This window comes from Anas acuta, chromosome 7 (assembly GCF_963932015.1).
Source record: "Anas acuta chromosome 7, bAnaAcu1.1, whole genome shotgun sequence".
Lineage (NCBI taxonomy): Eukaryota > Metazoa > Chordata > Aves > Anseriformes > Anatidae > Anas > Anas acuta.
In genome coordinates, this window is record NC_088985.1 from 8160016 (window position 1) to 8183002 (window position 22987).

Below are 22987 nucleotides of genomic sequence, written 5' to 3' on the forward strand. Positions count from 1 at the left end.
CTTTCCTCACCTATTTTTTCCTTCAATCATTAATGAACATTGTTCACAAGCAAGTAAAAACACCCAAGCAGATGATGAACTTTGGACATATTAGCATGGACCTGTTATTCCAGAATCTCATCTCTTCTTTTGCAGATTGTGTGAAGACTGCAAATGTACAAAAGGATGCTTCACAATCTGGACCACAGGTTACAGGACAGTAACTGATGAATTATTTAGAATCATTTTATGTTTTGAGATTTTCCTCTGTAGCAGATCATGCACCTTCTGAAAACAAAACCAAATGAAACAAACAAAAACTTTCAACTGAGGCATTAATTCATTTTTAGGCAGCTTTGGGTTATTCAGCTGCATTCATTACCTGAGAAGGACCCCTTCCAGGGCACATGCATGAATACCCTCTAATTTCTTCTCTGTGCCCTCAGGAGCTGCTGCTGCTGCACCATCTGCAGAGTAGAGAACATTTCTAGATCATCTCTATGCTGATACAGCTGTAGGTGACCTAAAATTACACATCCTGTGACCATGCTACACCAAAAATAAGGTAATTTTTTAACTAGGTGTTGCTCTCATGCTTAGCCATGTTACGTGACTGTCTTTGTCCTTTGGATTCTCAGACCCAAGAGGCTGGGGGAGGGAGAGATTTATTGGCATTATTCAGTGATTCCCTCCATTTTCTGTTTCTAAAGTAAGGGTTTAAGAATTCTTCTGGTGATATGTGGGACAAAAGCATGGTTATAAAAGATGCAGCTGTGGCACTGTTACAATTCAATTGCCTTTGAAGGCAATTTAGGAGGGTTTCTGATGTGAAGAAATTTAGAAGATTAATCAGTAATTTGAGAACTAAGCCAAATGGCCATTGCCAAAATACTGTAGTCTGTGATCAGAAACCTGGAGTTGGAGGGAGCTCCATTGCTTGTTATGAAACCAAGGACAAAGGACACACAGAGGGGGGACTATTTCCTCTTGTCTTTTGTTTCTATGGCCTGTTTTCATGGGTCTGTTTTTTTGCCAGCAAGACCATTCTCTCAATTACGGTATGCACTTGACTGGCGCGCACACACATGAAAAACAGAGTTAAGTTAAAAGCAGAGGACTTGCCACCAAAAGGGCATCCAGAGAAGTTAAAACAAAGCAGTTAGGATCATTCGAATTCTAATGTGGGTTTTCTCACTCAAGTCCAAAGCTGTTTGTGATCTAAAGTTGGTTTGCATCTGCCTAGGACTGCTTCTTCTGCATGAAGATCCAGTATATTTCCATGTATGTTGTGACTGATGCACCTTAACTCTTCTGAATGCTCCTCTATAGGTAAACCGCTATTAACTTTGATGCAGGTGTCTCTGATCAGCTACTTGAGAACAAATATTCTTCTTCATCCTTTTTTTTTTTTTTTTTTTTTTATGCATATAGCCAGTTTTGGTAGAATGAATTGTCCCATGTTTAACTTTAACCTGCAACTTTGTTTTTTAAGCTTCTGCAGAATTTAAAAAGCAAAACACTTCTGCCAAGTGTTGTAATGGGAACTTGAGCTTTTGTACACTTGTATGGAAAAAAAGGGTTTTATCATAGTTGTTAGTTTTGTATTACAAGTAGGAAACTACACATCTTGAATGGTTGTTTCAGAACTGTTATTTTCCAGCTGTCTTTTGTGTGTCTGTAGTAAGATTTCAGCTAGCCTTTCCATTTCACCCTGTGTCACGGAGCCCAAGGGATGACTCAAGTAAATGTAGACTGTGCTGGCTGGGCAGCTGTCTTCAGTCACTTCTGGTGCAGGCAACCCGAAGTGTGTGTGTTGTCAAAAATGCTGCGCTCTCCCATAGAGGTTTCTTCCTCTATCCAACTACTCTTGTTTTTCCTAATACTTAATGCAAAGTCCTTTGGTGGAGTTAAGGCCCATTTACCACTTTTGGTTAAATGCATAAAAAGCATTCCTTTTTCTTTGCAGTAACTTCTGTTATTTATTTATTTTTTGGGAAGAGTGATACTGTGTTTCTCCTCTGTCTTCTCCCTAGGTTAAATCCTATTTATTTGTTTTCCTACCTCAACCAGTTTTCTAGACCCCAATCTTTTTTTTCCTTTTTTTTTTTTTTTTTTTTTCCTTTCCCAGTTGGTTACCCTTTCTCCTGTGAGATGCCCCCCTTTGAACCACATGCCAGCTCAGGCCTTCTCCCTACAACCATGTCTCAGAAGAGACAGAAGTGGGTGTCGAGTTTATATTGTACAGCAGTCACTCCTTCTAGTAGCAAGTAGTCTTGCTAGTTTCCTGAACACTGAGGCACATGGCTGGACTGTAGCTCCGAAAGGGGAATTAATGCCCTGCGCCGGCTGCAGCTGCGAGCACTGCAGGGCTGGAAACGCTTCGAGTAGCTTCAGCCTTTCAGCAAGCTCCGTGGGGACGCTCCCCTTGCCACCTGCAGCTCGTGTGGAGGCCGGGGCCAACCTGACCGGGGCAGGGCGGGCCCTGGGGGCCGTGAGGCGCGGGGCTTCCCGCCCGCCTCGGCAGGAGCCGGGCCCGGCGCCGCACCCTGGGGCTGCGCCTGAGGCGAGGCCGCCCGGGCCCTGCGAGCAGCGGCGGGGGCCGAGCCGAGCCGGGAGCGGCAGCAGCGGGGCCGAGGCCGGGCCTGGTGCCGGGGCAGCCCCCGGCGGCTCCTCCTCCCGCCGGGCTACAACCGGTTCGTGCCGGCACCGGCCGCGTCCCGCCCCGCCCCGCCCCGCCGCGCCGGGGATGCGGGGCTGCCCCGGCTCTCCGGGGGCGGCTCCCGCCCGCCGGCCCCCGCCGCCTCCCCGCCGCCGCGGCGCGCAGGTAACCGGGGACGGCGCCGCCTCGGGGGCCCCGGGCGAGCAGCGGGGGAGCAGCGGGGGCGGCCCGGCCCCCGGGGGAGCGGCCGGCGGCGCCTCGTGGCCGCGGAGGGGGCTGCGGCCGGGGCCGGCGGGAGGCGCCGCGGAGGGTGGCCCGGCCCCGGGCGTCGGCGGCCCGGAGGCGCTGAGGGGGCTCCGCGGGGCGCCCTGCGGAGCACGGGCGTGAGGGGGCCGAGCCCCCCGGGGCACCCTCCTCGCCCCCGGCGGCCACGGCAGGTGCCCACCGACGCGTTGGTGCCTGCCGAGAGCGCCCATCGCTGGCCGAGCGGGTGCCCGCGGGCACCATCCCCTGTGGTGTGTGCGGCAGGTGCCCACGGCTGCGCCTCGCTGACGCCCTCAGCACATCGCGGGCTCCCCTCGGTGTCTCGGGGGGCAGCCCCTCGGCGCGTTTGCATGGCGCTGGGTGCTGCAAGAGGAGCGTGCCCGAGGATGGCCCTTCGTGGCTTGTCGCCCCGCTGTGCAGCACAGCGCCCGTCGCCAAAGCAGGTCTGGGGCAGGAGGCGTCGTGTGGGACTTGGCCCCGCGTTGCAGGGCAGCGGGCAGGCCCCCGGGGGCGTGGGAAGGGGCAAGGCGAGAGCCGGGGCCATAAAAGCGCATCTGTCCCGCACAGGACCTGGCTGAGGGGCGCAGACGGGTGGAGAGAGCGGACGCCAAGCGGAGCCCTTCCTTGCAGGTTGCGCTGCGTGAGGCGCGCTGTGAGCGCATCTTTCAGAGGGCTCTTCTGCTGAACTAGCTGGTGGGTGGCTGATAGCAACGCTGGCTTCCATCTGTCCGTATCGATGCGTGCTAGTGTCTGACAGCCAGTTGTGCTCGCAGGGAGGTTTTCCATCCCCTCTGGGGCCGTGAGGCTCTGAAAACAGGTAGGGCTGGTTCTGCTGAGCTGACGGATTTATCCAAAGCTGGCTGCTTTGCGTGCTGCTCTGATTGATGCTCCTTTATGTGAACTCACTTTGCGCAAAGGGAAGAAGTTATGTTTTCAGGAAGTTTTGTGCTGGTGTTTTGTTTTAAACTCCGTGCTGCTTTTCTTATCGGGCAGAAACGGGAGGAAACGCTTATGTTGATGAGCCTTCTCTGTAAGCTACAAAAGGAAAATGAGAGGAATATGAGAAATTTTTAGACCTGAATGCTGACAACTGAGGGGGAAATGTGTGTTCAGTGTAAAAGTACTTAAAGACAAATATTTAAACATGGAGAGCTGCTGTTGTTAGAAGATCAGTTAAAGTCTGATGTCATCAAAGTACAGGTGTGTCTTTTTCAGCGCATTTAACAGAGTGCCTATGCTTGCTGTCACATCTGTATGTGTGCAGATGTGCAGCAGGTCTTGGCATGCATGCGTTAGGGGTAGCTGTAGTGTGCTGCTGCTGCTCTGACGCCCTAGGTGTTACTGACAAGTTAAGTGTAGCACAAACTTCTCATGATAATTGTGAGAATGTTGACTGAAGAATAAATGCAAACGTTTGTGAAATCTAATGCACTTTACTATGGGAGATGTTACTATTCTGCCTAGTACTGTCTTAATTTGTACCAGTGCCTTGCAAAACTGGAAGAGCTGTTAATCACCCAGTGATTCTGCTGACATCAGCTTTCTTTGCAGCCATGTGCTGCTCATAGAAACCAGCATACTTAACGAGGCTCCAGTTGCACAAATAACAAACTCAAAACAATCGTTTTGCTACTTTCTTTCTCAAGATTCCCTTTGCCACAGATTAATACAAGTTTCTGTGCTGAGGGCTAATGTTTTGGTCATAATTGTGTTCTCTAAGCCAATTCTTTTTTGAGTGTGTGCTCATCTGTCATCTTTAAGCTAAATTTTAACATTTATAGAAAAAGAGCTCGGTGTTGTGATAAAGCTGATTATATAAAAGAAAGCGGTTACAGCATGACACCACCATGTTTCTGTGTTAAAACTGTTGTTCAGTTCTCTAGTTTTTTTTTTTTTTTTTTTTTTTTTTTTTTTTTTTTTGTTGGTAGAGACTTTCATCAGACAGCTCTCTTTCTCTGATTCTTATTCGCTGTGAGTACAACTATTTGAAAAGCTTTTTCTAACCAAGCTTCAACTTACTGTTTAATTCATTATGCTTTATTTCTCCATTTCTCTGCTTTTGAAGTGCCTAGGTTTCCTGGAATCCGAATCAACATCCTTATGTTTTGTGAACAGTTAAGACTTGTGAAATGATTCCCACCTAAATCTTAAATCTGCAGTTGTTTGTCTCTTTCCAGGATCACACAAGTCTTCCTTGTCCGTTGAGCTCTCTTCTGTATGGGCTTCTGCTGTTTTATTTTTGATGTTTGTCCTCCTTCCAGCCAGAGACAGGCAATAGTGAGAGGCACTTTGGATCCCTCCCAGGTAGATGCACAGACTAGATGCACGTCCAGGCAGTGCTAGGAGTAGCGATGGTTTAGTTCCTACTGCCAGCTCTTGTTCATCCTGTTAAATTTTTGTACTGCGGATTGTTACCTGCAGGGAAGTATTAAACAATGTAGCAATAAAAGGTACATTGATATCCATAGTCACAGTAACAGCTTGCTTGACTGGGACACCTTTAACAGTGTACCATAGCAGAGGGCTCCAGGGAATGGGCTCTTCACACAGGGCTCTCAGCTCGCATGCGGTCTTCAGTAGGACTTCATGCTTTTGGGAATGTTAGAAAATACACCTTGTTTTAGGTAGCAGACACACAGCAATGTGAGATAATGGGGCAGTCTGTAAGAGCAGGAAAGAAAAGCCAGGTCATGGTGGCTCATAAAAATGACTTGATAGATCATTTTTTCACTTCAAGGACAATGTGTGTGGGGGAAGCTGTGGTGAGTTTTACTTTGTGCTTGATGGTTACATTCCCTAAATGGCTTGAAGTGTTTAGAAAATAGAGCTATTTTTGCTATCTAAAAATCTGTTAGTTTAGCTAAAAGTTGTGAAACATCACTGCTGTGCGAAATAGGAGGCTTCAGGATGTAGAAGGTCAGCTCTTTTGCTGCTGTAACTTGACAGAGCTCTGTTAAAGTCAGTGAAGCTATGCAGACTTGCAGCAGATGAGGAACTGATCCAGATGTTTTTTAAAGTCTATTAGAAAAGACTACATGACCTCAGGCTATGAAAACTTTTTTCATCACCTGCCCTGCCCTCCCTTCCCCACTGAATGTTTAGAATAGCAGAACTGAATCAAGGGTTATGTCTGTGGCAAATTATAGAGTGTCAGTATAATGGAAATCAATATAATAGCTAACATGTATTTGTCTTCTAAACATTACTTTTTAAACAACTAGAAGTTGGGATTATTCACTGTATTCTGTTATTTTAGTGGCTTTCTGAAAATGTCCTTGTTTTATCTCAGTAAAACTGTCTTTTCTTGAAACTGTTACTTATTCCCACCACTTTTACTTCAGTCAGGGACAAAACAAGCCAAGTGACGTGTATTTATTGCAAGGAGAGGTGCATATGCCCACTCTTTTGGTGACTAGATATGTATAGTCTAAATATCTTGTTTAGAGATGAAGGATCCCCTCGTGATCCTCTTTTGTATAATTGTAAGGGTTATTTTTGTAGGAAAGTACCTATAAGCAGCTTTTTAATGCTTTGATGCCTTAAGGTATGTCCTGATATCTGTCAGCTGTCACCTTGGCACCTAATGTAATCAAGGGACAATTGACAGACATTTGAAGAAGTAAATCAGAACTTAGATTTATAGCTGAAAGAAAACTTCAGAACATTTGTACCTGGAATACTGTATCTTGAAGGACTGTCATTATGTTAAAACCATAAATCTTTCCCCAGAGGACCTAGAACATCAAAATTTATTTCATGTTAGTAGGCTATGTTTTTGTTATTTTGGTGCTCAAGGCTGCTGTCAGCTTTTGATTAATTGAGGGAGGATCAGTATTTCTCCACTGAGGTAATTTGATAACATGAATACTTCTGAAGTTCCTTTGAAAAGATGTTGTTTTCACCGTTGCAGTGATACTTCGGCTGAAAACTTGCTTTGCTGATCTTTTTCTACAGGTAGAGTTGCCACCTGAAGCTACATCTGTAGGGGGCTGAGGGACGCGTGGTGTGTCGTCATCTGTGAGTATCTACCCCCAGTGTATCGCTTAAGTGTATCCTTTTTCATGTCTCTATAGCAATTATTCCTCAAAAATTATTCCTCAAAAATTTATACTGTTATACTGCAGCTTTTTTTTTTTTTTTTTTTTACTTTTCCATGCAAAATCGCCTGTGTGGAGTATGGGCAGCTTGAATTGAAGTTCTGTTGTTATCTTCTCATTTATACAATTGCTTTCATAGAGCAGTCGTTTTTTTTCCTTTCCACTGAAAAGTTGAAGAGCTCCCAGCTCGTCACAAACAGGCAGCAAGACTTGTTTATTTTTCTGCTTTGTCTCCTGGGATCTCCCAGAGCAGAACTGTTACTGCAGCAGTCTTAATGCACACTCTGCAGTGTGCAAATGGTCCTTGAGAACATTTCATGAGAAAACTGGGTAAGATCTTATCTGTCTCTATCCTACAGGATAAAGAAAATAAAATGGTTGAAAATCATACATCTGGTTAGTTAGAGAGCCAGGAACAGAACATGGGTTTTGTGATCATCAGTTCAGCAGATTGCTCCCTAAAGAGAGGGAGGGCAGGTTAGTTTCATGCAAGGGAACTCACGTATCACGTATTCAAACTCCAAAGTAGCTTAGCCTGGGAACTTCTGAATTCTTCACTAAAAGTTAGAGGTGCCAGTCTGTACATTCAGAAACTACTCTTGAGAAGGTGAGGACAGTCGGTTATTTAAAGTTGTAGATGAACCAATGATGGATCTTGCCATGAAGCAGAGTAGATAGTATTTACGGAGCTGAAGAAATTAGTGTCAGTTTGGTGAAGGTGGTGATATGTGAAAACTGTGCAGAGGGCAGACACTGTAACAGCTTGTAAGAGATTTTTGTATGCCTGTTTAATACTGTCATGTCTTGCCGTACAAGCCAGACCTGTATACAGTTTTAGAACTCACTTTATTTACTTACTAACATGTTCAAAGTGTTCTTGGAGGCATCACTCCTCTATATGTCACTTGGTCAACAGAGTGAAATTCTGAACTGTTACTGCATCCAGAATGTCAGTAGTCGTCTTCTTAGCCAGCCCCCCCAGAGTATGCTATCTGGTTGCAAATGCATTGTGAAAATGCATACTACTATGCTTGAAAATGGAATCAGAATTAAGTAGAGGTTTTGTTGTTGCTTTTGGACCTTGAAATAATATTTTTATACTTGTGATTTTTTTTTCAGACCCGAATTATTTATTGGGGTTGTTTTATACTTGTAGCTTTTCTTGTCCTTTGAGCCTATATTATACTTTGCCCAGGATGGTGGCGCAGCTGGTGGCCAAGTGCTTCTCTTGTTGCACTGTGCCATATACTGATGCCATAGGTTTTCAAATAAGCCTACTTAACACTCAGAAAACGAAATGTCCCCCCTTTCTGTAATACAGTGCTGATGTTTGTAGGACATACATCATAGTGCAAGAATAATGCGTGAAGCTGAAAAGGTAGAAGTAACAAATGGTAACTGATCCTTGTTGCTGCATGCTGAATTTTTGATATTTCTTGAAGGTTGCTCGGCAATGTCTCACTTGTACAGCTCACTTGTATTAGCAGACCTAGGTCAGTCACATTTCTAATGCCCTGTTCTGTCTGTCTGTTTTCTGTTTGCACAGGGTTCATCTGTACATCTACACTCATCTGACAAGATGGTGTTTCGGAAACCACCCGATGGTGGCTGGGGCTGGGTGATTGTTGTCGTTTCCTTCTTTACTCAGTTCTTGTGTTATGGATCTCCACTGGCTGTTGGAGTCTTGTATTTAGAATGGCTGGATGCTTTTGGAGAAGGGAAAGGGAAGACTGCTTGGGTTGGATCACTAGCAAATGGAATCGGATTGCTTGCCAGTAAGTATAGATAGATACAGTATTTATCTTAAAATGATATGATTCCTTTCTAACAGATGCTTTCATCTGTGTGTACTTTTGGAATAATGTTAAAGACAGCTGCAAATGATGAAAGAGAATGAGGGACAGTGCGTTTTTTGTTTTAGGTCAGGATAGGTAAGAACATTGCATTTATAGTTCCACTTCCACTATACATAAACCACAGCAAAATGGTAAAAGAACAATAAAAACGTTAACCTCAGAAAATTCAAAATAAATGTATTTTAATAACCTGGAAATACCAAACTGTGTCTGAAAAGCTGAACGGTAATTTTGTTGAAGGGATTTTTTTTTATTTAATGAGACTTTAAGTAACATTTATATTAGTATCTTTAAAAACAGAGCAAATTCCTATTCTGAAATGGCTTGAGTGCTCCAGGCAGGAAGTTCATGCTGAATGTGAGAGGTCACTTCTTTACTGTCAGGGTGACAGAGCACTGGAACAGGTTGCCAAGAGAGGTTGTGGAGTTTCCCTCTCTGGAGATATTCAAAACCCGCCTGGATGCCATCCTGTGCAACGTGCTCAGGGTGATCCTGCTTGGCAGGGGGCTGGACTAGATGATCTTCAGAGGTCTTTTCCAACCGTGGCCATTCTGTGATTCTGTGGGGAAAAAAAAAAAAAAAAAAAGTCAGTTAACAAACCAGTTACTCATTCTTCAGCGCTAGAAATAAAATCACCAGTTAGGGCGGGTGAGGGTTCTTTTTCACTGTTTGTTTCAGGGGAAGAGAACTGCTTTTGAAGCCTGTAAAGTTATGGATAATGGTGGCATTAAATAAAACTTTACTGAAAGCTTTTCTTTAGTAAGACATTGTTACCTGATGAAGAGGAACAGCAGGAAAATTAAACACTGTAAAAGTCCATAGGTCCATTTTGCTGTTATTGTTTTAATATTGAGCCATGGGTATTTTACTGGGTAACATCACTAACTTCTGCTTTTCAAAGATTCACCATGGGAACTATTATCTTTTTGCTGAATGTGGACAAAAATTGCCTGTCAGCCCAGAAATTGCTGTAGGCAAAAGCAATTAAGTAACTTCAGAATTTGGTTCAGGATTCTGAGGAAATCTCTCCTTTAGACAGGGTTGATGTTCACATCACAATACGGAACTGAATAAAGGCCACTGCTTTGTATGACTCTAAGAGGCCAAATACTGGTGCTGCTTTTGTGCTGGGGATTTATATCACTAGGCAGAATAGAAATGGGCAAAGGCAGGTGAATCATTAACCACAAGAAGACTATATTCAGTCCTAGGGTGTAAGTGGGCTAAGGTCTGTAGACTGATCTTCTGTCATACATTTCTATTTTCATACTTTAAGTGCCTTAACTCCCATTATGAAAGAATTAAAGCCTAAATAAACTTGAGTGAGAGAATGAAGTAGGAGAAGAAGTCTAAACAAGACAGTTACTTTAGAAAAAACTAGGCAGAAGGGGATTGCAAGAGAAAGGGTGAAGAAAAACTTTTCCTCTGGAGACCAGAAGTCTCTGGCTCACTCTCATAACAGCCTCAGTCCCTTTCCTCATATGCCAACACCATGGTGAATTCCAGATTTTTGAGTTCTCTCTGCCTTGCCTCTCTCAGTATTGTACTTTATAACAAATGGAAACTTCTGTGACCGAATGATACAAGTAGAAGATGCTGTTGTAATTCACTTTGTTATGGAATGATCAAATTGCTTGAAATTTTGACAGAGGACTGGAGGAACACTGTCACCGTGATTTAATTCTTTTAGTTTGGGGTTTGAGAGCTTAATAATTTGCAATATTAATTCAAATAAAAGTACAGACAGGGCCTTTTAATTGCATTGATGTAATCAGAGTTGACTGAAAACAAAATATGTGTTCCCTGCTCTATCTTAAATGGAAGATTCCCCTCTCTTGCCAAGGTGGGATCTGACCTTAATGATAACTCTACTTGCAGTAATCTTGTTGGAGGGACAGTGTAAATATTATAACCTTTTCTGAAAACTAGAATGCTTTTGACAATTTATGATTTTGTGTCCTGCTGGTATACTACTGTACTTCTGGAAAATTCCCCCAATACCCTTTAGGTAGTAATATTTAAAAGTTAACGCCATGGGACTGATATAAACACAGTAATTAGGTTTACTAGTTGATGTGGGCGTACATAGCAGGAAATAATGAAAAAATCCTATTGCTTTCTCATGAAATCTTTTGTCTTGAGGGAGTAACTTTTAACTCTGGTAGTAAAAGCTGTTTATTGCAAATAAAGACTTCATGGAGGAAGTTTAGCAAGGACTAAAAGAGTGAAATTGATGCTCTTTAATATGTGTCTATGAGAACGGGCAGAAGAATGGTTAACTTGCAAAGGAATGGACTACTGATATCATATCTTCTATTCCCTCTCTGTGGGAGATCTGTTTCTCTTCCCATGCGGTGCAAGAAGGATGCATTAGTGGCAGTCACTAAGAAGCTCATCAAAATGCTTTCATGTTGTGTTAAAAGTGACCTGAAAGACTGCAATTCTCTAAACGTTTTTTTATTGAAGAGCAGTTCATTTAGGATCAGTTACTACTAGAGAGCACATAAAAAGATATGGTTATTTAATTCTTTTTATTTCTACAAATGTCTTGATCATTCACTGTGTTAGAATTCAAAGGGCCGCAGTAGATCAGCCTTCTGAATTGGTACAGGGAGCATTTTCAGCCTAGCTTATGGAACATTCAGTCTCTTACAGATTGTTTTTCATGCAGTTTTCATAGCAAGTTTGTTTCAGACATAGTCACTAGTGTCAAGAACATGTGTTTTTAGTGCAAAAATATTGGTATAACACACTGCAAAGTTAGACCCTTTTCATGAATATGGAAGAGGAGAACTTGTTTGTGTTCTCATATCAGCTATTGCATGTTTAGTATTGCAGGCCAGATGGGATCATTCTGTGTTGTAGCCTATGATGTTAAGTAGATGATCAGGCTAATTGATCTTTTTTCTAAATTAGCATATTTTCATGTATGTGAAAAGGTGCAATCTACAACGTAGTAATTTAACAATCTTCCCAAGCAAGCTGATTTCATCAACAGAATTGCTTCTGTGAATTGCTTGCTAGTGACAGGACAGCTTTACCTCAAAGCCTTTCAGTAGTCCCTTTGCCTCTTACTGTTCCTTACTTCTGCTATTTCTTCTTCCTTTCCTTCTCCTTTATTTTTATTTTCAAGTACCGATCTAGTCATTTGTAGACATATTTTCAAATATTGATACTTCTAAAGTGATCCATGTTGCATGCAGAAAAGATTGTAATTCTCATTTGAATTAGGAAGTGTTTGCTTAGTGCATTCTTCATCTCTTACAACTTTACCTGGTAGTTAATTGCCTCCTTAAAAGCATGTAATCTTATGATGGACATTGCTTGACTTTAATTTTCAGCTGAAGAACGAGTTTATCTTTAAGTGGTATATTTGAAGTGTCCCTGAATAAGCATGGTGTGTGTCTGGAGACTGCAATCAAATTACTTTTAAGTTTTCTTTTAAGCCTACACCTTGATGCAGTCCCTTTGTCATCAATGCAACAGTCTTTTACTCTGTTAATTACCCTTAAGGCTCTTCTGTAAGTCTGATCCACCTTTGCATCACCTTTCTGAAACTGTGGGTGCCAGACTGGAAAAAGAATGGCATTGTGGTAGGTTTACAGCAACATGCATACAGGCAATAAGTTAATGTCTATTTTCTTAAGGGAGATTTTTCTCATTGATAGCACTGAAAAATATATTAGATGGTGTCTCTAACAGTGGAAAGTAGGTTCAGTGGCTTTGCTAGATCTATACTGTAATTTCACTGAAAAGAGGAATATGTCATTATATGCCAGCTGGCAGCGAAAAACATTTGTGTGTGTCTTCTCTACTACCCTCTGTAAACATAAGCTTAAACATTTTAAAAATAGTAGATGCTGGTGAGTCCTTTCACATTTGTTCTATTGGTATACTTTCTACAGTGTTTACTTCTGACTTGTGTGAGAGCTAAACTTAGACCAAGACATAGAAACCCAGCACAGCACCCTGTTTATTGAGATGAACTCCCTGCTAGCCTGGTGTTCGATTTCTGTCCTCTTGCAGTACAGACAGTGTGGCTAAAGCCTGTGTTCAGTCCCTGGCTGGAGAAGGGGATGGGACAGGGACCTGATTCCTTGCAGGGTGACTTGAGTCATCATCACTTTCTGTGATGTGACTTTACCATGTATTGAAAAGAATGCGCCTAAAAAAGAAAGAAAAGCAGCAGTGTCATCATGCAGGGCAGAGGTGAGACCTCATCTACGATGTTAGCTATCATAGCACTGATCAGGCTGTAGTAGATGTGGGAGATGGCTCCAGGAATGATGTAGGGTTTGTTATGTAGGAAGAAATTAAAAGAGCTTAGTATGTTTTCCTTGGTAAAACAGGCCAGAGGAGGATATTTATGTTCTTGAAGATAGCTTGTTTCTCCTGCACCAAGTGTTCTTAATTTTACATGCATTTGGAGCCTGAAATTAAATTAGAGCCATGTTATACTTGTTAAAAGCAAAACAGACAAAGACCTTGGCGCCTGTAATTGGCACCAAAGCTGTTTATAGTAAGAGCTGATTTCAGAGTATTTGGCATTGCAGGAGACACCAATAATATGTGTCCCATTACCACTTGCCTTTATTAATGGAGAATGAACAAATGCGAGGTTTTCTTGATAAATTAATGGGGTGTTTCTGCTGGCCTGAGGTATGCCATGTTAAATGTCCAAAAAAGCTTAGTTTTGTGTTTCTAATCAATATTTGTACAACTGTGTAGAAGACCTTTGCAGCATCTGCACTTTTGGACAAAAATCTTGCATGTAGATAGCTCTCACTTAAAACTACAGAAGCTGTATGTAGTTTGGAGGGAGTGGAAATGTTTCCCAGATTCCTCGAAAGAGGAGCTCTGTTCATTTAATAATTTTATCACAAAGGAGCAATCTTTTCAATGAGTTGGAAGGGAGGGGGTTCTGTCTGGTGTGAAAGGTTTTTTCTGATTCTTATACAGACACTTGGAGGATATTACACTTATTATGAACAAGTTTTAGCAATGCTTTTCATATGTAAAAATGTTCTTTTGTTATGTCCAGTGGATTTTACTGACAGTCTGTGAGCATTGCTTCTACTCTACCATTTCAATGGGCTAGGACAGATACCAATGAGTAGGGTGGGTCAGATTGATGCAGGTGATAAGAAAAAGAACTCTTGTCTGGTATTGCTTGTTTAGGAATAAGTTATGTGTGTGTATGAGGTGAAGGAGGGAGGATCCTAGATAGAGTGGGAAAGGGGAGTATTTGCTTGCAGATTTTTTTCTCTCCATGTGAGAAGATTGAGGAAGAGTATGTTAGCTCTCGATGCCTGCAAAAGAAAACAACTCTGTAGTGAAGCTGCAGACTGAAGCATCTGCTTTGGAAGGGTTGTGTCTGTAGAGGTCAGAAGATTATGGCAGTTACAAAGTTCTTTTGTCAGCAGCAGATGGCTTGTTTTCACATCTCACAAAGGACTCATTGTCACATCTGGGTCTCACTGAGGTTAAAGTCTTTTATTTATTCCTAAAATCTTAATGAAAATATCAAAGTACAATTGATTCCTCGAAGGAGTTCTCTCTCTTTGATCTTTCTACCTGAAGATCTATTGTAAGAACCTGTCTGTTCTGCTACTGCTCCTGGTTTTGTCCAGGGAGCTTTTGGACCACTCGCCTGCATAAAATACAATTATCAGGCTGCTGAGCCTTGACAGGTTGTGTGCAGAAGAGCACTGGCTGCCCTTGTGCTGCCTTCGAAGTCTTTGAGAGCAATGCAGTTTTCCTCCTAGAGCTAGCTGCCATTCTGATAAACTGGGCTGGTTTCTTTTCTGATAGACTTTGGTCTAGTTTTTAAGATGCATCATTTAGAAGAAAAAAAGCCCCAGGGATTTTATTTGTCAAAGAGGTAAATATGTAGCATTGTCTTCAAATACTCTTCTAGTACCAGCGCTAACTCCTGAGTTGCTTAGCAAACTGAAGAAACGCTGGCTTAAAAGCCATTTTCTGTGCTTCCTATTGAGGATTGCCATTAGTAGTCTATTTTCTGTTTAAGTTATGGTGGGAAATGCATTATCAGTGGAAGGATCTTTCTGAAATAGTTGACTAAATAAAACTGCCTGAAAAGCTGTTTGCATCTGATTGTACATTGACTCTCACATTCTTGGGAATAGGAGCGTCCACTTTGAACAAAATCCACGGGGCAGGAGTTCACAGAGCAAGTTGCAGTCGCACTCTGGGAAAGTTGGATGTTTGACCAGATTTAACTGCCTTTAGCCCATTGTGCTTGAATTACTTCCTAGAGAATTACATGTTTGTGTACAGTAAACTCCTGTGCAAATACCATGGTAATAACCAAAGGTACGGCGCCTGTTGAAAGCAGTGCCAGCTCTGGGAAATAGAAGGAATGTGGAGAGGCAGGAAAATGAAACAAAGATACTGGCTGTCATTGGGGGGTTCTTCTTTTGTGACTTATTTTCTAGCAGTATGATGAGGGAAGTGTGAGGGCAGGGCCTAGTGTGGAGGGGAAGACGGAGCTGTTTTTCTTCTTGTCCTGAAACGTATAATAACAGTTTCAATAGTTATTCTGGGGCTCCTTCTTATAAGTGGTGCCATTGCTGAGATGCCAAATCTCTTGCTGTGTGAGATGACACATTAATTCTGAGTTTACTGGAGCAGGTTCTTTAGCTCTGTGCAGGTTGTTTTCCATGTGAGACCAAAAAGATCTCTTTGTACTTTCTATTCTCTTTTTGGGATTATTTTTCGTAATGGAGAGAAGCTGGAAGAATGTCTCCTTGGACCCTGTCAGGGATACCTTTGATGGTGTTCCAGAGGAAAGTGCCCTTGTCAGGGTACGCAGATGTGTTCCTCAGCTCTGTCTCCCTTCATCTGGCTGGAAGCAGGGAGGTCCTGCTTTACCTCAGATTTTCTGATAGCCACCAGTGCAATCGCTATTAGCACCACCACCGCAGGCTGGGTGGAGAGCTTCTCAAAGAAGAATGTGTCAAAATACAGATACTGTTTGTTTTAGCAGGGCAGTGGGTAAGAAATAAAGAGTAGAAAAGAGTGCAAATTCCTCTGCTTAATTGAATTATGTTATCACCACATAATGTTCTTTTAGTGCAGAAGGTTTTTGGTACGTAATACAGATTCAATCCTTTGTTTATTTTTAAATCCTTCGGTTTTAAGAAATGTACCTATCTTAATCTGCCAGTTCTACTCATTAATTCTGAGAGTCAGCATCAATCTAATGCTCTTAGCTTTTGTTCTCAGCAAGTTACGCTGCCCAAGTTATTCTGGCCAGTTTTCATTCTCACAGCATGCTGGTTTTGAGAAGCAGCAAGTTCTTACATCTTCTTTTTTCATCATTTCCAAAGTCCTTATAAACCCAGCTTCCCCAGAAGACTTTGTTTATTCTTCAACTGTTGGCTCTTGTCTGGATAAGCCCTGATTCAAGCTCTCTTCTTTTTTTAAGTTCCCTAAACAACTCTCAGGCAGGGCAGAAGTTCTGACCTGCCTTCTATCTGAGGATTGTTTCACCTGCTAGCAAATCCATGCTTCTGCCTGCCAGAACTGCTTGTCCCATGGCTGGTAACCACGCAAACACCTTGTCTACATTCCCAGCTGCTTGCTTCTGTCTGTAGACCTAGGCAAGCACCGTCATCAGCTCCAACTGTTTTTGTTCACCTTATATCATCTCTCGGCTCAGCTCCCATCTGCCAGGAACCGGAGTTTCATGTGAGTCAGGGAGGGCCAACCTGAACAAATGGCAGACTCCTGAACTACTGCTTTTGCAGACTGTAGCAGTTGATCATGGAGTGCCTTTACCTCAGTGTGAATGCAATACAAAGGTGGTGAGGGATTTTTTATTGTTGTTGTTGTTCTATAAGTAATGTCATTTGTGCATATATTTAACTTATAATTTAATGGCTGCCACATTTAGGATTGTGGAACTAATAGCTAAGCATATTTATGAATAGTTGGAACTGAGGGGTTTCAGAAGAGAATTTGTCTTTTGCAAGCCAAGTCCTTTGCTGGTTACTTATTTATGCAGAACACCAAGCTTGCTTGCTACTTCAGACTAAAAGGCATATTCCAGGTCACACAACAGAAAATTAAATGCTTATTCTACAACTTCTGTGAGGGAAGAACTGATTCAGTACAAGCAGAATATGAACATTGCCTGCACTTTGTTCTTGTTTTGAAAAACTAACCAACCAAAAAATATCGGGGAATAAAGAGAGGGAGAAACCTTTTCCAAACATCTTAAATATTGCTTTGGATATTCTCAATAAATACCTTTTTGGTTTCCGTAGTTGTACAGTCAAAAACGATACAGGGAAATAAGCAGTTATTAAATAAAATGCTGACTGGGAAGTATTTAATTCCCCAGAAAATCAGGGAAGAGTACCGTTTGTCTTTATCTGGCATGTCAGCAGATATTTCCTCTATCTAAGCACCAGGTGGCATTGTTACTGTGATTATGATCAGAAGACATTATTTTCCATCTCACTCTTAAAAATTTCATCTTATATCAAGGTAACTACCAATACCGTCTTTTCTGAAATGCAGTTTTTAGTCTCTATGGAAAAAAAAAAAATCAGCTTGACTAAAGCTTGCCTGAAGGTCATATTTTGTTGGTACCTACAGATGAAGACACTTTTCAGAACTTTTGTCAACTCCTTAGGTTTGTGGGCACAGTGTTAAGGCTAAGTGTGCGTATGTATCATCCTGTGTTTAAATAATGTTTTGTTCTCTCTCTTCTTCCCCAATTACAATTTCATGTTCTTTTTTTCAGTTTCTCCTTGAGCAACGTATTTGCAGGGTTGATCATTTATGTTTTTATAACCTATCTTTTTAAGAATCATGTAAAAATTAATATTCTTGATCGTTATTTAATTATATATTTAAATAAGTATTACACACAACATTTCCACAGTCTGAGTGTTTTTTTGTTGTTGTTTTTTTTAAGTTCTTCCTGTTGCTGCTATTTACAACAAATGTTTTTCCTGCTTTTTCTCTAGGTCCTGTCTGCAGCATATGCGTATCATCTTTTGGAGCAAGACCAGTAGCAATCTTCAGTGGCTTTATGGTGGCTGGTGGCCTTATGATGAGTAGTTTTGCACCTAACATATACTTCCTATATCTTTCATATGGGATTGTTGTTGGTAAGAAAGAGCTCCCTTTTATATAGACATTTAGTCTTTATCATTCTTAGTCTTGCTTTACAAATCTGGAAGAGGAAGCTGATTCACATAGGCAGCTGTAGTCTGGGACTTCAGTTAGCAAGGATTATTTTGATTGGGGGAAGGGTCACACAGGCAGCCTGTTGCCATGTAGTAAATGTTTGTCAGAATTCAAAAACAATTTGTCCTCTGTTGAAGCAATTGTTAGAGGTGGAAAGACTCAGGTTTTACCTAAGGGATAGACTCAAGCAGTTCTTCAGTGGGCAGGAAGTGCTAATCTTAAAGGAATAAAATCTCTTCAGGAATTTTGTTATGTACTCATTCAAATTTGGTAAATTAAAGATAATTAAGGAGTGGTGTTGTTCTCCACATAACTGGATTGAACATAATATGCTCAGGTATTAAGCATGAAAGTGCTGTTCTCCTGGCAGGGGGTGACCTATCTCTCCGCTGCAGAGGGCTGCTGTGGGTGGTTTATCAAATTGCAGATTAACTGTGTCAAGAATCCAGGCACCTCGCTGGCCAGCAGGACCCAGCAGGGTGTGCTGGCTTGGGCATGGTGCCATGCAGACGAAGCTGTACTCTTTGCCAGGGCCAGCCCCAGGACTGAAAGCCATTTAACTGCTTCCATGTAGCACAGAACCTGAGCTGGTGAAATCCTCAAACTAAGCCAGCTCCATCTAGGTTCAGGAAATGGGACTGGCTGTGGGGAGAGAAGGGTGGGACAGTGCAGGCAGCCTAATGTCTCTGTCAGTGTGACCGGTGCTGAGCCAGATCTAAGGATATCCCTGTGTCTGGGGTATGCTGCTGTATCATATGGGGAGTAAATGGGGGCATTTATTTCCCAGAGTATGCTGCATGCTTCTTGCATCCCAAATCTTTATCCCAAATCTTTCTCCAGGGCTTGGATGTGGCCTTTTGTATACTGCAACGGTTACCATCACTTGCCAGTATTTTGACAAACGCAGAGGCCTTGCACTTGGTCTGATTTCAACAGGTATGATTTTTAATTGTTGTTCTCTCTATCAAACTTTTCAGTGCGGACACAGCTACCATTACTCTGGCAACGGTAAAACAGAATATTATGTTTTTCCGTTACTTCCCAAGTCAAAACATAGTAGCAATGTACTTCTCAAGTCAAAACATAGTAGCAATAATCATGTAACAGCAGGCTTCACATAAAATAGTAACTACATTTATAGGTGTATGGTGCAGGTTATCCATAATGATGAGAAAAGGAGGTTTACCAAAATGAAAGCAGATTATAAGTAGCTTGGGCTGTATGCCATGAGTAATGCCAGGGAAAACCTTCTGTAGAGCTCTCTTTGTACTTAAACAAGATCACAGGTAAGAGAAAGTCTGGAGATACAGGATAGAAGTGCTGGGTTACTGTAATCTCACAAAGCTCTGTCTGTTAAGGAGTAATTGACGTTTGGGCTTTTCTTTTTTTTTTTCTTCTTTCTTTTCTTACTTTCCAATATAAAAGGAGACTAATATCTGAAATCTTCCAAAAGGTTATCTGAACTTTATGTCCGTGCATGTTACAAGGGTCCTAGAGGAATGAGCCTCTGATAATACAAGGGAAATTCTCTGAAGGATGCTGGACAGCCTTTCTCATCCTCTCTCTGGGTCTTTAGGTTGTGTGGTGTTGTCCTTTATACCAAAAGGAATTGCTAACTTAATGAACCAAGTCAGAATAGATATAGAAGCACGTTGTTCCACACCTGGCTTTCTGTGTTGTACAGTGTCTCTCATCCGATCCCTTTTCTCACATAGCTGTTATTAGAGAGAAGCTTGATCAATGTGGTCAATGTTGCAAAATATTAATACCTGATCCATACCAGCATATTGAAGGGGAATCTCTACAGAAGTGTCCATTAGAAATGTTTTCATTGGCTTTTATTGGGTTTACAAGTGGTCTGCTGTAAGACCTGATCTTATTGAGTCTTAGTTGATTTTAGTAGCTCAAAGATAAAACAAGTCTGAACTTTACAAGTTTCTTGTTGTGTTTTTAGCACTGAAGTATATGAATTGCTTTAATAAAACCTAGGGACAGTCTTCAGAAAATAATTTCAAATTAAAGATTGTCTTTAATTTGACTTGTAAAACCAATGCTCTGTATTCGTGAGTGGAGATCCATTGAATTATAATCCGATAGACTTCTGCTCGCTTCAGCCAAGAGCTTTTTCTTTACATTAGTAGGATTGCATAAAATGCTTGTACCTGTAGTAATTGCGTACCTTTCAATATTTTCTTCTGAATAGCCAAATTTTTCAAATGTGTGTTTGCATTTGGAGTCCCTGCAAGGCTTCAGAAATGCCTTTGGAGTAAATTCTCTTCTAAAATGTGAGCCACCCTCCCTAAACATCAAATAGTCACTTGCTGTTTGTAGGAGGGCTCTTGGTGAACCACTGGTCTGTTCTTGCCTTGGAGGAGGAAGGTGGCAGCAGTGAGGAGAAAGGGGAAAATAATCTTGGATGAAATTCTAACTGTACTAACTCAAAATGGTACCTGAAGGAATATATGTATGTATGTGCATGGCAGAAGGATGGCTTAAATGTTTTTGATGTTTTTTGTCAGATAGAAAATGTATCCTACTTGTTTCTGAAGTGTCTGCTAGTGTTAATCATTATAAATTGTTCGGATATTTTGAAAAGCTTTTTATTTTGGGCATACTCAATAAAGACGGTTGTGCATTCTCACAAAGGTTTGTTAAATTCTCACGCCAGTTTGTTAAATTGGGAAGAGGAGCACTAATAACTCAGCATTCCTGGGACTGTGTTTTGTAGTTGCTGAAATGTGGCAAATTGTTATTAGAGAATGAAGTTCTCAGCTCTTCAGTTTAAACTGATCTTATTTTCATTTTGTAGGCTCAAGTGTTGGACTTTTTATATATGCGGCATTGCAAAGAGAGCTTATTGACCTGTATGGACTGGATGGTTGTTTGCTAATAGTTGGTGCACTGTCTCTAAATATATTAGCATGTGGCAGCCTAATGAGACCATTGGAGTCATCAGATTCCCCTTCACCAGAAAAATCATGTGTAGATGAAGTCCCAGACCAATGTTTTGTTTACCATGAAAAAGAAAAGACTGTTGAAGAAAACATAAGCATCCTTGAAAAGGGCTGTATTGCTGAGAAATGCGTTAACAATGTGCCTGATTTCAAACAAGATAACACTATAAATAAGAATGTATTAAGCTCAATAAATGTAAATGAGAAAGACACTTATAAAAAGAAAGTCGTGGAACAGACAAACTTCTGCAAGCAACTTGCCAAAAGAAAGTGGCAGCTCTATTTGAACTACTGGGAGGAAACCATTGTTCTTTTTAAGAACAAAGTATTTTCAGCTCTCTTTGTTGCCATCTTGCTCTTTGATATTGGTGGATTTCCTCCTTCCCTCCTCATGGAAGATGTAGCAAGAAGTGCAAACATTGATGAAGAAGACTATCATATGCCCCTTATTTCCATTATAGGCATTATGACTGCAGTTGGCAAACTTATTTTAGGAATACTGGCAGATTTTAAGTGGATTAACACTTTATATCTATATGTAATCACCTTACTAATGACAGGAGTGGCCTTGTTTGCAATTCCATTTGCCAAAAGTTACATTACACTAGCAATGCTTTCTGGGATTTTGGGTTTTCTGACTGGGAACTGGTCAATTTTTCCATATGTAACAACGAAGACTGTGGGAATTGAGAAACTGACTCATGCATATGGGATATTGATGTTCTTTGCTGGACTTGGGAATAGCCTCGGACCACCAATTGTAGGTAAGGTCAAGTTAGATATTTTAAAATTAACAGAAAGAGCTGCCCACAGGCAAATTAATTCTAGTTGGTCCTAATTACGATGAAAAGATGAAGTCAAAATCTTAAAAATTAAATCCTATTTCTCTTGAACCAGGCAATCTGATTTTGTTCTGTTTTCATCTTTGATGAAAAGCACATTTTCATGTGTAAGTGGTCAAAGTGTGTATTAGATTTTGTCCTCTTTATTTAATGATGCTTTTCTAAATTACAGTGCTGTGTTTAGTTTAACTCCTCATTGATGCTCTTTCCTTTTATTTTCACCCTCAGGTTGGTTTTATGATTGGACACAAGAGTATGACACTGCATTCTACTTCAGTGGCTTTTGTGTTTTACTGGGAGGATTTCTTCTGCTGTTGGCAGCACTACCCTGTTGGAATGCCTGTACCACGCAGAGCTCAAAGCTGCCTCCAAATACTTACTCCTACAAAGTTGCATCTAGTGCTTAGGTGACAACTGGAAAACACTTCATGCTTTTTTTTTTTTATATTATAGAGCAAAGTATTTTAGTAATTTTCCACTTATTTATGAAGTCCAAAAATCCTCATCCACTAGAAAAATTCCATTGCTGGTTGGTGTTCCTTTTTTTCTTCCGTTTTTTCTTTTTTTAAGAACAGTCTTATTATGTCTACTATGCACTGTGTTTTCAGCCTTTGTCTACTGTAATTTCCTTTCACCTGTAATGGGTATATTCTGCTGTATTATCAGCTGTACTGTTTTTTATAAGGGTTGGGTGGTGTGGAGGGGTGAAGACTTTGAAGCAAAAATGAAGGCCTGTTTCTTGTCCAAGAAGGTTGGCATTTCTGTCACCTTTTATAGGTCTCCAAGTTGCACAATCAGACTTTACAAAACATTAATTTGCCTTATGAGAATGTAATGCTGTGGCAAGGTGCTTATAACAACGTGTTTAGATTAACTTTTTGGACTTTTTAATGTTTCTCCAATTTTACGATGAAGTGCCAATTGGAGAGGGGAAGAAGAGGGAGAACAAAACCAACCTTGTGTTGTGTAACTGAACTTCATGATGGAAGTAAAGATTCTTACTACCACTGCAACTAAGAACTGTTTATAAATATTGCACATTTTGTGAAGTCTGTTTATAACACTGTTGAACCAAAATCTTTTAAACCAAGGAATAAATATGATTGTTGAAACCACG

General features: G+C 41.3%; 1 protein-coding gene across 5 annotated transcripts; it reads left to right on the forward strand.

Moving 5' to 3' along the window:
- Window positions 1–2474: 2474 nt before the first annotated feature.
- Window positions 2475–22985, forward strand: SLC16A9 (solute carrier family 16 member 9). 5 transcript variants are annotated; one of them, XM_068688764.1, is made up of 7 exons: window positions 2475–2803; window positions 6857–6919; window positions 8546–8774; window positions 17852–17995; window positions 18915–19010; window positions 20884–21792; window positions 22099–22985. In XM_068688764.1, the coding sequence occupies exons 3-7, from the start codon at window positions 8579–8581 to the stop codon at window positions 22275–22277; spliced, it is 1524 nt and encodes a 507-aa protein (XP_068544865.1). In that variant the 5' UTR covers window positions 2475–2803; window positions 6857–6919; window positions 8546–8578; the 3' UTR covers window positions 22278–22985. The 5 variants fall into 5 exon arrangements, with proteins under 5 accessions (XP_068544865.1, XP_068544867.1, XP_068544864.1 ...); XM_068688766.1 differs by lacking the exon at window positions 2475–2803 and adding an exon at window positions 2921–3345; XM_068688763.1 differs by lacking the exon at window positions 2475–2803 and adding an exon at window positions 3419–3595.
- Window positions 22986–22987: the final 2 nt, after the last annotated feature.